Source organism: Furipterus horrens, unplaced genomic scaffold (genome assembly GCF_987537825.1).
Source record: "Furipterus horrens unplaced genomic scaffold, mFurHor1.1.pri manual_scaffold_9, whole genome shotgun sequence".
NCBI lineage: Eukaryota > Metazoa > Chordata > Mammalia > Chiroptera > Furipteridae > Furipterus > Furipterus horrens.
Window position 1 is genome coordinate 83610217 of NW_028327179.1, and position 16354 is coordinate 83626570.

Genomic DNA, 16354 nt, shown 5'->3' on the forward strand with positions numbered 1-16354 from the left:
AAAATTCTATCCAGAGTCATCAGTAAAGGGTGTGTTTCATTATATGTTGACACTCTGATTTTACTTTGAGTTTTGATTTAATTGGAATGAAAACAAATTCTCTATAGTGCATCCTTACCATCAATTGACGCTCTTTTGGGCAAAATTGTCACAGCCCCTTCAGCGATCTCTTCCTGCTGATAAACAGGTGCTATTTTGGATCCCCAGCTATCTGAGCCAATCCAGAGAAAATGCCCACTTTGGTTTAATTTTTTTGCTGCTTCCAATATCCTCCTATAGGAATAAAAAGAAACAAAACATGCCACATTTACCAAGAAACACTACATTTATGAATGTTACAAGACAGCTATATCAAATTATATATACTCAGTAGGTCATTGTTAAACAATTAGTCTATCATTCTAACTGCCTGAGTCTTATCTCCTAAAGGAAATATATTGGCAACTTTAACTCCAGCACCTGTTAATTAGCTTTATCCTTAATCTCATTCACTTTATTCTGTCTATCATCCTTACTTGTGTTCTTTCTTTCAGTCCCCAGGTTTTACTCTATAGATATTTCATACTTAGAAACTAGAAGGCTGTTGTGTCTCCGTGCACCAGAAGGCAATCTGTAATTGCACAAGAATGTTGCAATTCCTGTGAAATCTCACAAGATTTTATATTGAACATGAAATATGTTAGGAAAAAGAATGTGAGCCACAAATCTGATCCTACACAAGGAAGAAAAGTAATCAGCACCTGATGTCATCTTCATTGGCAAACATAATCACTGCCCGAGCGTTAGGTGTTTCTAGCAGGCGTTTGATAATTTTTTCAAATTCTCCAGGCCTTGGTTCACGTGGAATTTTCTGTGATTGAGCGATGCAAACACCACCTATTTTTTTAAAAAAGAAGAAAGCAATTCAGAAAGGGTATTTATTTAATTAACAAACTTAATGAGGTTAGCTACTTCATAAAAACACATGATTTGGTGTAGAATATGATTTGTGAAAACATCTGCCATCCTCGCCTATTAAAGCAATTGCTTGTCTGCATTATAAAGTATGTGTCAAATAAATCATATCAATTACTCAATCATACATGAGATCAGGAGTATTTTTTCCCCAAGTTTCAATATTATTTTTGTGGATGTCTGTAAGAAAATCAGAATGAACAAAAAGTGTGATGAGAGTTAAGGAGTTAAGGAAGAAGGGCGATTTTGATTCATTTAACGTAAGTTGAAGGACAAGTGCCTCGATTAGTAAAAAGCATGACTAAGTCTTTCTTATACATGAGACCACCAATAGGAAGGTCCTTTAGCTACTCTTATTTATTAGTAGAGCTCCTTTAAAGTTAATTTCATCTAATGGCTCATAGCAAATATAGCAAGATTCTTGTACATGTTAGAAGCAAGTGGTCTTCAAGACTATTTGAGACACAGGCAAGTCCTCAGCTGAGATGTCTCCACCATGAAAATCAAAATGGCAGAAATTCCATCCTACTATTACAGCAGAAAAAAGAAATCTTCTTTTGGCCTTGCCTTCTAGGGCAAAAAGAGACCAGAGAGAAAAGTGTAGAATAGCTCTCTGCCACTGGGCTAGATAGAAGAAAGAGGTTTCTCAGTAGCAATAGAGCAGAAATATAACATATGCTAATGCAAGAAAAAAAAGCAATATTAGCAATATGTTTCAGTTCTATTATGGTTTAAACAGGTTTTTTGAGTCAGTTGAGTATTAAATCACCATTTATAACATTGCTTCAGTAGACAAAGGCATTTTACTCCCAAACAATTAGCAATGCATTCAAGTTATCCAAAAGTTACTGGATACTATTATGCACTAACATGAGGCTTGACACTGGGAATACACAGTCTAATCCAGGAATTACCATCCAGTTTGGGAGATAGACATTCCCATAAATTATCATGTAATATGTGACAAATTTTAGAATTAAGAGAACATATCATACAATGAGAGCACAGAGGAAGGTATAAGTAAAATGCTTGAGAGAGATGGATTTTAAAGGGCAAATACATAGCCAGATAGGAATAAAAGTGGAACACTTCTGAAAGAGGCAATGGTATGAAAGAAGCTTGCTTGATCATGGCCTGTGGTAGAGACTGGCTGGGGTTCGAAGTTGGAAAGAATGGCCAGCTCTAGCTTGAGAATGACTTTGATAGGCATGCCAAATACTGAGGAATTTATCTTGAAAACAATAGTAACCCACTAAAAGTTCATAAGCAGAACTACAGAATGGGCTTTATGCTTTAGGGAAAATTTTCAGGTAACCAAACAAAGAAGAAATATTTACTAGCCAGACAATGGGTATCCATTGTATTGTGATCAGACTTAACATGTGCGGAAATGATGTATGATTAACAGTTCTAGAGTACTGAAGGTTTATTTTTCTTTAAGTTAGAGCACAGTCCAAATTATCTCTGCAATAGCAATACTCTTACTAACCTTACAATATGCTCTTCAGGGGTGGGAATTGCCCATAATCCATAGACAGAGCTTGTAGTTAGCTAGCCTACTGATATGCCATTAATAATTGAAATAATTGATTCATCCCTTCAGTAAATATGTATTGAGTGCCCACTCTCTGCCAGATTCTGTGTGGGGGCCATGGGATGCAGTGGTGAATAATGTAATAGATATGGTTTTTGCCTTCACAGAGTTTAGAAATGTGCATGAGCCAGTTTTAATGCAAAAAAAAGTATATAATTATAAATTATGGCAAATCCTATGAGGAAGAGCAATGGGAATTTTATTTAATTCCTCACTCAGGGGTATTTTTATTTACTTTAGAGAGAGAAAGGGGAAGAGAGAGAGGAACGAGGGAGAGAGAGAGATTGATGTGAGAGAAAAACATGTCAGTTGCCTCCTGTACACACCCCAACCAGGGATCCAACCTGCAACTTAGGTACGTGCCCTGGCCAAGGACCCAACGGACAACCTTTTGGTATGTGAGATAATGCTCCAACCAACTGAGCCACACAGTCAGGGCAGAGCAAGGGAATTTAATTCAGATTGAGAAGTGTTCAGGAAAAGACTCCCTAAAGTGGTATCACTCAGTTGAGGTCAGAAAGAAGAGAGAATGAAGGAAAAGAGCATGAGTAAGGGCAGGGAAGAGCCAATGGAGTTAATGAATGATAGGAAGAGGCGTGTGAGACAAAAATGAGAGGTAGACAGGAGCCAGATCATGCATTGCTGTGCAGGGCCTGTGGAAGATTATGAATAATTAAAATGTTTAAGTTCCCCTCACTAAATGTTTTAGGAGCCCATAATAATATGTCACATCAATGCATTTTATGGAAGAAAAATAAATGAGGTAACCCATAATAATATGTCACATCAGTGCATTTAATGGAAGAAAAATGGATGAGGATTGCTAATGTAGAAGGAAATCTGGAGTGGAAAGAATAGGAGGCAATAATCCCATTCAGGGAGTTATGGGGATAGACAGAGGGAAAACACAATGCTCCTGTGCTGAGGATGAGCAGATGGAGCTGTCAAATAAAAATTGTATGTATTTAGATTGTATTGATTTGATCTAAGTAAGAGGTAGTGAGAAATCACTAAGCATGACTTTAAGGTTTTGTCCTTTGTGACCAGCTTATGTGATGCCACCATCAAACAAGGAGGAAAAATAGAAGAGTGAGCAGATAGGTGAAGGAGAAAAGCATGATTTTGATTCAGGACAGGTTGTCTTTGAAGTTCCCGTGGTACATCAAACTGAAAAAGTGGGTCTGGAGCTAAGGAGAGAGAAGGGAAATGTAATTATAATTTTGTCAGATGCTGACCCAGTAGGTAGTTAAAGTGTTGGGAGTGAAGAGATCACTCTGAGGGAATATTTAAGTCAACAATAAAAAAGGGGGAATGATGGAGCTAGGAAAACCCGCTAGCTTTGGAGAGGGACCCAGTGAACAAGAATAAGTGATCACATAATTTGAGGAGGAAATTTTGGGACAAAGTCTAGAGGTAAGTTGAAAACTATATATAATGCCTTTAAAAATCAAACAAACAGACAAAAAGCTGTGGTGACTGGAAGCATTAGGTAACTATAAAAATGTAAGACCAAAACTCTAACACCCACTAGGGAGTAATAGCTGTTTTAATGTCTGACTGCCCTTTTAATTAAATGGCTGTGATTACTTAAGCATCTCATTAAAGACATGCCATATCCTAAGTATCATTCTGAGATTACTCCTGACTTAATAGCTAGAAGAAATGAAGGCTGGAAAGTTTTTACTATGACTATTTCATATAAGGCAAACAGACAATCCAGACATGGACTTTAGTCTGGATTCATAGATTTATTAATTCATTCAGGAGCTATTCACATTTTTGTTAGTTAAGCTGGGTTTCTACATAGTCTAAATTCATTTCATATTTGTTTATTCCTCTGCCTCACCTAATATTTGTTAGCCTGTCCCATTTGTATTTTTTAGGAAAGAGGGATTGCACAATTAACTGATTTTGGCTGAACAAATACTTATGGAGAACCTGCTCCACATAGCCCTTGGCTGTTTTGTGCCTTAGGGATACTTTATTAAATCATGGACTGCATTGCTTCTCAATGATTAGAGTTATAAGATTAGGATTCTTTTCTTAGCCCTGAAACTGATTCACACTTTCTATCTTCATATCTGTCACAAAGCCAGACAGTCAATCCATTCATAAGCAATCATGGTCTGCTATGTTTCAGGAGCTACGGGCATTCAGAGATTGCCTGTCCTTAGCAATCTTAAAATTAAATGACAAGATGTACACATTAAAAAACCAAATAAAATGTAAAATTATCTAATGATAAAAGATAACAGCATAAGAATATTAAAATATAGTAATAAACAATGCCATCCACCAGAATAGTCCTATGACTTCATAAGAGGTCATTATATACTGTTAAGAGTTTGATTTTTAAAAATGAAATTTAGTCAGACATTGAGGCTTAATCAAAAAAATATTTTTTACAATAGTCATTATCTATTTTTCAATAGACTCTCTGACTTGATTTAGACTCCTTGGGTGGGCAGGTGGAAGAGGTGTTGCGGTCCATCAAAGACTATGTCTAGTGCATCTGTTTTTCCATCTCTCACTCTAAAAGAGTACTAAATGTGTACAATTCCAGGGACACTAACTTTCCTATTCTGCAGGTATGCTCAGTTTTGCAGGAAATAATTTTTGAAGCTTAGCATTTAGGAAAAGAATGTTGTATGGAGGAATTTATAACTGACTGCTTTCTAGAATTTCCTGATTTACTTGCCTATGTAGTTTTTTCCCCTTGATTTGATTCTACGATGACGATTAAAAGATCATTTGTTAAGCTTCGGTAACTTTATAACACATGTGATTGTTCCTTCCCAGTCTCATTCACTCTATAATACCCTACTACTCCTAAAGGTAGCACTCTAAGGTTGGTATTATCACCATGTTTCTGATGTGGAAAATGAGAAACAGGGATATCAACAACTAGCAAGAGGCTGGAACTCAGGTTCAAAGCCAGATCTGTTTGACTCCAAGTCCAGATTTTCCATCATCTTGCCCATTGATAATTGACTATACCTGTTGCTTAATAGTTTAGTGGATACAAATAATTGAGAAATAAGATAAAGCAAATTTAATGACTCATTTAAAAACCCAGCAGGTCACCCCTTGTAAATCTAATTGATAGCTATATAAATATAGTGCTTCTACTGAGTATTAAAAGCTGAATTAAAATACCTAGATCTCATGCAGATTATAGAACTGACTTAATTTTCTTCAGTATATATGTAACCAATATACTCTCAATAAAAAATGAAATAAATATACCTTAATTAAGTTTGTTCGGATTATAACATCAAAAATTAAAAATTGAATATAAGCTTTCTATTTAAAAAAACAACAACAACTTTCCAATTGCCCCTGTAAATTTCTGTCCTCAGGAAGACTTTCCTGAGTTTCCTAGTCTTCCCATTCAAATTTGCACTGCAGCAACCACAATAATTGTATTTTTTAAACTTTGATATTCACTTTCACCCTAGTCTATAAGCTCCATGACTACTGAACCTTGTTTTTCACATTTACCACCATACCCCCCAATATCTGTCACTGCTTGGTACACAAAGACTTCAACAAATATTTGTTAATTAATAAATGCAAGACCTGTAATAGATACTGCTGATATAGAGAAATAGATATGAGAAATCCTGCCTTCAAGCTCCTTTTATCCAAGTAGGGAAACAAAAATGCATATAAATATATGTTTAAAAATAAGTGGCATAAAAAATTGGACCAGGTCATTTAGAGGAAGAAATGGGCTCTATCTCCCAAAATAGCTTTTAACAGGGTTCTATGAATTAGAATTCACCTTAACTTTACGTTATTCATCTGTAAAGTTGCACAATAATTTGCTCTTACTGATACAAGAGCAAATTTGTAAAGAATTTCATTTATAATTTTTATCTCTAGGAAGCTGAGACTTACAGGCAAATAGCCCAACATCTCTTGTCTGAGAGATGAAAAGTTCATTTTCAATGTATTGGTTTGCTAGGGCAGAAAAACATTGGAATGAGAAAGAAACAGCATTGGAGCCAGAAGACCTGAGGGTGGGTCTTGTGTGACCTTGAACAGGTCTCTTATGTCTCAGTTTCTTTACCTCTGTGACAGGTTCATAATAACTATGACCCAGGAGGTCAAAAGAATTAAATTAAAATGGTAAAATGATAAATTTCTATACAAGTGTCATACATTATTATTATTATCAATAACGGTGATCAGATAAGCATCATCATCAAGCCTGAGATGGAAGATAGTTGATATTTAGATCTAAAACATGGGATTGGCAGCAGCTCATATTCTTAAACCCTTCACTATTCTTAAATTCTTAAATTCTGAGAAGTGGTGCTTGCCTATTACCTGTAATGACCATGTTATAGATTTGTGTCTATAAATAGCTAAATTTCACTATTCACTTATTATTGGCCATCACAATGTGATAGAGGCAATCTCAATGTGAAAGAATATTAAAATTTAGTTACACTCTCTTCCCCAACCCCCCAACTTTCTACCCAAAGGACCCAAGTCCCCTTTCAAAGGAAATCCACAAGTATTTCAAAGATCCAGGTTGAAAATTAGGATTTATTCTTTAAAAGAATGGCAAATGTTATTAAACTAGTAATGGTGACAACTATTAAGAAGTAAATTTGTGGAAATATCCACAAGTTCTGTTTCATTTAAACATTTGCTTATAGACTATTAATTGGCTAGAATTTAAAATCAGAGACAATACTCTTGCTGGTTGGGCTCCCCAGAAGCAGACCCTGAGAAGGAGTTTGAAATGAATATCTACCGTTAGCATCTATTTATTCTATGGCGTGCTGAGGAATGAAGCAGGACTGGGCAGAGATGTCCAATTGACTGTGGCCCAAAGACAAACCACTAAGGCTATAGGGAGCTCGGAGGCTAGGATGGCCTCCAGAGATGTCCCCAAATTAGGTCAGGAAGGTTAGCCATTATTATACATCTATTAGTCATTGGATGTGGGCAGTCCTGGGTAGGGGGGCAGAGACATTGGGCAAGGCAGCTCTCTGCAGCCAGGCAACACTTCAAGGGGCTATAAGCAACCCCTGAGGCAAGGGCAACATATCCTTCACTGAATGGAGATCTGATTTGATGGGAGACTCACCATATATACAAATTAAGATTTATGGATAAATGAAGATATATCTCTGAAATGACAATTAGTCAAAAAAATTAACAACATTTTATCATTTAATTGAAAACCCCTCTTCAAAGAGGACTTACTACACAGAGAAAGGCAATGTATAAAAATAGTACAAAACTGAAATGATAGCCAGCTCAGAGAAGAGAAATCGGGTCATAAAACTCCCTGGTGTTTAGAGAAGTTTTGTTAAAGCAATCTGAAAGGATAAAGAACCATGTTTTTGGTTGTTGCTTATTTTTAAGAATAAAATTTCTGTTAATAATGTCCAAGGGAAAAAAATATAAAACAAGAAACAATGTCAAAGCACCAAGTTCCAACTGTGATGAAAATCAAAGATTAAATTATTAGAATGAAATTGTTCACATGGGCAGCTAGATATAAATAAAGGAAGGGAGAAAAGGGAATCAGACATTATGAAGCATAATAAGCTAGGAAGCTGAATCGGATAATAAACCTGCTTGCTTCACTAGGAAACTACAGCTTCACACACTCTCCAGGGAACCACCAATCCCTTCTCTGGAGATTACTGGGAGTGGGGATAGAATAATAAAGAAGCTTAGATGGCATAGGGGGAGGTGCTTCTATTTTGAAGCATGCACAATAAGAGCCAAGACGGACCATAAAGACCTATCATTCTAGCCTGGAAAAAAGATTGGATTGGATAAGGGACACAGAACCCTGGAAGATCTAGGAAATGGATTGGTTAGGAGGAGGATCCAATGCCAGCCTGTGAAAGAGTAGGGAATTGAATAGTTATTTTGAAAAAGCGCCTAGCCCTTCCTAAGCCCAAAATAATATAACCTAAGCTTAATAAAAAGTCTTTTCTCTCTCTCTCACCCCCGCTCCCACCAGTAACACAAGCTCCTCTGTTTCTCCATTCTCTCTCCATAGCAGCCACGTAGCATGGCAGCCACAGGAACTTCAAGGGCACGCCTGGTTGCAGCAATACAGCGCCTACCAGAGTGTATCAGGAAACAGACATGGACTAAATTGCCTAAACGTCGACATGGCACACAACTTTCGGACACTGGCCTTCCTTCCAGGCTTGATGAAGACAAGGCTGGATTTTTTTTTTAATTATTTATTTATTTATTTATTGTTTTGGTTTTTAAATTACAGTTGTCCCACTTATTTTTCCCCCTTTGCTCCCCCCCACCCGTCCGACCCCTTCTCCCAAAATCATATCCATCCCCATTACCCATGTCCATGAGTCATTTATACACGTTCCTTGACTAAACCCTTTCCTAACTTATCCTCCCTCTCCCCTGCCCCCTAATAACTGTTATTCTGCTCCTTGTTCTACTTAGTTCATTTGTTTGTATTGTTCCTTAGTTTCCTGTATTTGGTGATATCATATGGTATTTTTCTTTCTTTGCCTGGCTTATTTCACTAAGCATAATTCTCTCTAGGTCCATCCATGTTGTTGCAAATGGCAGGAGTTCCTTCTTTCTTTCTGCTACATAGTACTCCATTGTGTAAATGTATCACAGTTTTGTGATCCACTCATCTACAGATGGGGACTTAGGCTGTTTCCAGCACTTAGCTATTGTAAACAGTGCTGCTATGAACATAGGAGTGCATAGGTTCCTTTGAATTAGGGTTTTAGGATTTTTTTGGGTATAATCCTAGCAGTGGAATCACTGGTTCAAAAGGTAGTTCTATTTTTAGTTTTTTGAGGTAATTCCATACTGTTTTCCATAGTGGCTGCACCAGTCTGCATTCCCACCAACAGTGTAGTAGGGTTCCCGTTTCTCCACATCCTCGCCCGAGAATAAACTCAAGATAAATCAAAGATTTAAATGTAAGCTGTGAAACCATAATAGTCCTAGAGGAAAACATAGGCAGGAAAATTTCAGATATACCACATAACAATATCTTCTGGGATACATCTCCTAAGGCAAAAGAAATAAAGAAAAAAATAAACAAATGGGACTATATCAAACTAAAGAGTTTCTGCTCAGCAAAAGAAAACATCAGCAAGATGAAAAGGAAACCAACCACATGGGAAAACATATTTGCCAATGATACCTCAGACAAGGGACTGATCTCCAAAATATATAAAGAGCTGATACGACTCAACATCAAGAAAACAAACAACCCAATTAAAAAATGGGCAAAGGAACTGAACAAACACTTCTCCGAAGAAGACATACAGAAGGCCCATAGACACATGAAGAAATGCTCAACATCACTAGCTATCAGCGACAAGGCTGGATTTTTTCCACAGCAAGGACAAATGGAGATAAGACATTGAGGTCTGGGGGCAACATTCTATTTACATCCAAAAAAATCTTTTTGCCAGACCTTATCCTCCCATGTGGGTTCCTGAAAATGCTTTTCTCATGACACCACAAGGTCCCCATTTCCACCGGCTACAAAATTACTTACAAAGATACATATAGAATATCAAATGTGATTCTTCTTTAAACAACATGATTACTACCAATATCTCAAGTTATTTCACAATTTTGGTCAAGTTAAGTTCTAAGTAAGTCAGGTCAAGTCTCATAAATTTTTATATATTGTATATATTTGTATAAATTTTTATACCTGCATGACAGACTTTGATTTTGATGCATAAACAAATCAACATAATTACCTTTTTATCAGTTGTTAAAGAGAATAACTATTGGTAAAAAAATGATTGGCCAAAACTTTGATTGACTATTAAGAAATTGTCTATAACACACTGGTTTTGACCCAAAGCATGATATAGCCAGTCAACTATTATTTCTTATGATTATACCTTCAGATAATTGAAATGAGCAGAACCAAATAACAAGTTGTTTATCTTTTTCTTAAAGACAATATTAATATACAAACTCAGTGTCCAGATCCCAATTCCAATCTGAGAGTGGGGAGACTTCCCCCTCACCAAGGAGTTCTCTGGACCCCAACTATCCTACAATTCAACTCAATCTGATGCTATCTACCCAGATATAGCATCAGAATCCATTTGTAAAGGGTCCAGTTCTATAAAACTGCCTCCCTCCCAGTTTGTTACCTTTGGTTTTCCTGGCAACCAGCCCCCTCCCTAGATTAACTAAGGTGCTTTCCAAAGTCACCCCATTAACACAACAAAAGACAACCTTAATCACACTCATCACTTCATAAATTCCAAAGGTTTTAAGAGCTCTGTGCCAGAAACAGGGACAAAGACCAAATATATATTTCTTATTACAAATCACAATACCAACTCTCCACCCTAATTACCCTTAGCATCATTTCTTATATCTTTCTGAAAGCATAAGTAAAATAACAATTTTGGCCTAATGTAATTGGTCCTTTGTTGAGAGTTGAGTAAAAATTGTTCTAAGGTTCAAATAAGTGTAATCACACCTCTTGTAACAATATTTTCACTTCCTCAGGTGGTGTACAATTGGGACTTAGCAGAAAAGTGCGTAACATGATGAAAGTGGGTATGTTTATCAGCTTAAAGTGCACTTTGTGAAAGATTTATCTCACACATCACAGTAAAGAAAAAGTGTTATCTTTAACAACATGGATTTAAAAGAGCAAAACCAGACTTAAATCTCTTCTCTCTCTCTCTCTCACACAAACACACATACACATTTTATGCTTTTTCCTCTTATCAAAGCAATAAAATGAGGGAATGAAGCTCCTGCTATGAAAGAAGTATGAGCCAAAGGCTACTCCCCTCTGTGTCCCATAAAGAGCAGCAATATGGACAGTCCACTATGAAAAGGACAGGCACAGAGAGCTCCTCTCCCGCCTGCCCATCTCTACTGGTCTCACTGCTCTGGAGGCAGATTGGGCTGAGACAGGCTTCCAGCATCAGTGTCTGTATGTTCTAGGCTTTCTAACTCAGTCACAGCTCATAATGGATCCAAATATCTGCTAAGAAAAACAGTGGGACAGTAGTTACAGATGTCATCTCTAGGGTACAATATCCTGGCATTCACTTATCGGCTATGAGACTCTGAATAAGTTACGTGACTTCTCTGTGCCTCTCTCTTCCACTTGCAGATTGAAAAAGTGGTAATGTCTTTCACATGGGTTATTGTGAAAGGATTAAATGAGCACTTAACAGATCAATGTTTTTTCCTCAGAAAACACATTAGTTGTAAATTATTTAAAATAAAAATTGACAAACCTCAAATAGGTAACTCACTTTCACCAAGCAATATCTATCTATAACATTATTTGTAGACACCTGAGATTGCATTCCCCAAATGCACATAGAATAACTCTTACTAGAGATTTCAGTCAAAGGGGATGTTAACTGCAGAAAGTTCCACAGTTAGAAGGAAAACTTGTGCCCACAAGGGAGAGCTGAACTTATGATATGTTGCCTCTTCCCACTCCTGAAAACTGGAGATACCTGAAAAGACATGGGATGGGGGAAGAAAGAAAAGAGAAACGAAAGCAAGAGAGAAGGAAGACTAGAAAGCAGACTATTCAGACCAGAAGTATCTTTGGAGGTGTGCAAAACATGAATTCTCTACAGGCTCAAAACAGTATGAACTCTTGACTAGTTTTAAATAAGTTTTACTAATATGTTGTGTGCATTTGGATTTATTTGGATTAGTTTCTTAGTACTCTATTTGAAATGTTTGGGGATTTTAATTTTCATTTGTTTGTTTTTTGCCATTTCAAAGTAGATTTCCAGGTACCGCGGCCAACAATATGACAGGAAGTTTGCAAAAGATAAAACTAATTTGCTATAAATGCTCAAATGCCCAATATGAACAGACTTTCTAAGAGAAATTTCATATTTTCCAGCCCATTGCCTGGAAAAACTATTATTCCCAAGACCATTGGAATCAAAGTGAGCACTGTTTAAATATCTTACTCTTTCTGGACTAGAAAAAAAGAGTATTAAACTTTGAATTAAGCCCATTATAATTAATTTAGAAGTTAGTACTTCAGTGACAGATTAGGACTTCATTAAGAATTGTACCATTTAAATTAGTGGGGTGGAGGGTGGACATTGGTGGCATCTACCCTTCAATTATTCAACAAATATTTATTAATCACCTGTAACATGTCAGATGCTCTTAGACACAATGCATACAACAGTGAACAATAGAGGGGGTCTCTGACTTCACCGAGCTCATCTCTGTCTTTAGGGTATAGTGAAGGGCACTCACTAAATGGGTGATAAGTGGATAAACAAGAAGCTCCTATTTCATGATATAGTGAGTTGATCTAATAAAGTGGAAATAAGCATATCCCTGTATTAAAAATACCATCATTCAGAAAAAGGCAAAGCATCTCTTTATCCATATATCTGTGCATAACAAAGTCATTTACAATATCTTGGGCAAATAGGACATTCTCCACAGCATCACAATAGCAGTTATTCAAGCTTGCAAACCATGAGCGTTCTATCCAGCATGCAAGTAATATCTTATTCTAACTTATCAGCATCACCTGAATTCTGCCATATGTTGGCTTTCAGTCAGTCGTTCTTCCTCAAAATAGCATTTCAACAGATACTCAAAGTGGGCTGACATTCTCGATATAAAAAAGAAGGAACTACTGGCTAAAAGATTATTATTATTTTAGCTAAATAACTTTTTAAAGCAAGAACTGCAGTACCACCAATGTACAGCAGTAACTAAACAGAGAAATAGACTTTACAGGACAAAAATAAGTACCAAAAGCATTTAAAAACTCAGCCTTTAAGCAAATGCAAGTACTTGTGTCTTTCTGTGTAACACAACATCATTTTCCACAGCAGGATTTGATCTATGTGTTTAAAATATAAAAAGGTTAAAAAATATAGTTATATATTTAACTTCTTGGGTACAAATAGGACTAAAAAGAGAAGAGAGTTTTTGATAGCAAGACTTCTTAAATTTTAATTATTTAAAGGACTCTTTAAAAAAACTAACAGCTTTATTAAATTATAATAGACATATAAAAGTTACACATATTTAACATATACAATATGATAATGAGTTAGGACATATGCGTACACCTATGATACTATCACCAAAATCAAGGTAATACTGTATCCATTATGTCAACAAGTTTTTTTTGTGTCCCATGTGTGTGCATATGGGTGTGTAAGAACACTTAACATGAGATCTTCCCTCTTAATAACTTTTTAAGTGCATAAAACTATGCTATTAACTATAGGCACTCTGTTGTATGGCAAGTCTCTAGAATTTCTTCATCTTACATAACTGAAACATCATACCCATTAAACAGCAACTTCCCATTTTCCACTCCCAGCCCCTGGCAACCACAATTCTACTCTGTTTCTATTAGTTTGACTATTTTAGATACATCATATAAGCAGAATAAGACAATATTTGTGAGTCTGGCTCATTTCAGTTAGGATGATGTTCTCCAGGTTAGTCCATGTTGCCACAAATAGTATGATTTTCTACTTTTTAAGGCTGAATACCATTCTACTGTATGTATATTTCACATTTTTTAATCTACTCATTTGTCAAGGGGTATTTGGATTGTTTATATACTTTGGCTTTTGTGAACTATGCTGCAACAAATATGGGAATACAGATACCTTTTCAAGATCCTGATTTCAGTTCTTTTGAATAAGTACTCAAAAGTGAGGTTGCCGAATTATATGGTAGCTCTATTTTTACCTTTTTTGAGAAACCTACATACTTTTTCCCCTAATGTACAATTTTACTTACCCACTCACAGTGTACAAAGTTTCCAATTTCTCCACATTCTTGCCAATACTTGTTATATTTTGTTGTTTAGTTGGAGGCTTTTAGGGAGAAGGGGTTGTTTGTTTTTGATAATTGCTATCCTCCTTACAGGTGTGAAGTGATAGTACATTGCAGTTTTAATTTGTATTTCCCTGATGATTAGTGATGTTGAACCCCTTAAGTACAGACCACCTGAGTCTAATCCTAGTGGTCAAGTATACTCATTGTACTTTGCTATTGTCTCTCAATAACTGTCTCCTGGGTCATTAAATCTTCTCAACATACACAATTCAACACAGCTTCAACAGATAAGAGTGTAATCAAAGTGTTTTATACCATCAGGACTAAGTAATTTAGAAAATACTTTTTGCTCTGGTCATGTTGGGTAAAAATCTCATTCATTAATGTCCTCTCAAAAGAATGTCCTACAGGCTTCTATTCCCCACAAACCCAGGTATGCCTCCATTACTCACGGAGCATGAACTGAGCTCTTACTACATGCAGCGTGCTTTGTAGGAATCTGGAGTTACAAAATGAATAAGAAGACATGATCCCTGCTCTTGAGGCACTCAAAGTAAATAACACAATATGTAAACAAATATTACATTTGATGTGAGAAATGCTGCAATACAGGAAAGCCTAGGAACAAGGAAGCGGGAGAAAAGAGTTGAGTAACTGTGAATTAGATTCACCGGCCCTTGCCCATCACCATGGGATACATGGTCAGAGAAGTGTGAAATGTAACTGTATGGCACATACACCGGGATTAATAAGTCAGAAAACATTTCAGAAGTGAGCTATGATTGCCTTTGCTAGCCAGAAACCAGCAACATCTATTTCTAATGGAGATTACCAGTCAGCAGACATGCGTGGTATTTCCCATGAAAACAGGATTATCACTGTCATGTCAGGGTGACCGTAGCCAGGATCCTTGCCTCCACACACATGTATTTTCATCTGCCTAGGTCGCCCTTATCTAAGAGAATTCTTTCTGTGTAAGTATTACACAGCTCAGACTGGCCATGTGCCACCTTTGTTAACTTCATGTATATATATTCAACAACACAATTGTGTTGTTGAAGCGATGCAGATGATTCTGGCTCCCATGGCTGCATCCTTGCCGGCCGCTGCAGGACGGGACTGAACATAGATGATCCCTTGGACCCTGTTCTCACTCATCGCCCCCCAAATTGAAAGGCAGGTCCTATTGTTCCTGTCGTCGCTTGCAGGAGTGAGATTAAACTGGTATAAATTCCCCCTCCAATGCTCCACTGTCATTTTTCAGTCTCCAGAATCCTAAGTAAACCTGGCTGGAGTTGAACTCCTGTGCTGCTATAGTCATTAATGATTTAAATATGATGCAATAAGCACCCTGCATTTATTTACTAAAGGGAATTTAATCTCACTTTTCCACAATAAGAAACAAACAACTCACCTTAGGGTAGAAGGAACACAGAGGAAAATTTTTAAATAACCATTAAAATGGCCACTTGAAGGAGAAGTAGCAAAGCATCAATCCTAAGAACCAAGGATTTCAGTTGGGTTCAATAAATTCTAATCACAACTAATCAAACAGCTATATGCATGGCATTATTTATTTCAATGCTAAAATATGTCAGAACTTGTGAGAAAACTTTTTTTAAAATTTTATTCCTATTATTGCAAACTCTGAAAATATTTAAGCTAGGGCAAAATCACATCATTTCAGTACTCAGTATCAAATTCACTTTCACTGAAACCAAGAAACATCTACATCTTTAGTGTTAGAGGAAATTTGGCAGGTGTGTTATAACATTTTGCATTACATTATATCATTTATCTAAAGGGGTTCTTGAAAGAACATTAAACTTTCAATAATCCTAACATCACCCAAGCACAGAAATGAAAACCGATCAGAACCACAAATGACAAATAGATAACAATCTGTTACCTCACAAACTTCTGTAATAGAATTTCTACAATTTCTGTTCATGCAGTGACTCCTAAATAAAACTCATCCTCTTTACAAATGCATTATGT

The 16354-nt window shown here is 36.5% G+C and overlaps 1 protein-coding gene across 1 annotated transcript in view; it reads right to left on the minus strand.

The window, feature by feature from the left end:
• The window catches only part of GRM8 (glutamate metabotropic receptor 8), an 837366-nt gene that overhangs the window by 470444 nt on the left and 350568 nt on the right, over positions 1-16354 (minus strand). Inside the window, exons 3-4 of the mRNA XM_090287460.1 lie at positions 741-876; positions 119-273 (exon numbers count right to left, since the gene is read on the minus strand). Of these exons, the coding sequence (XP_090143586.1) occupies positions 119-273; positions 741-876 (291 nt within the window). The remainder of the gene's footprint in view (positions 1-118; positions 274-740; positions 877-16354) is intronic.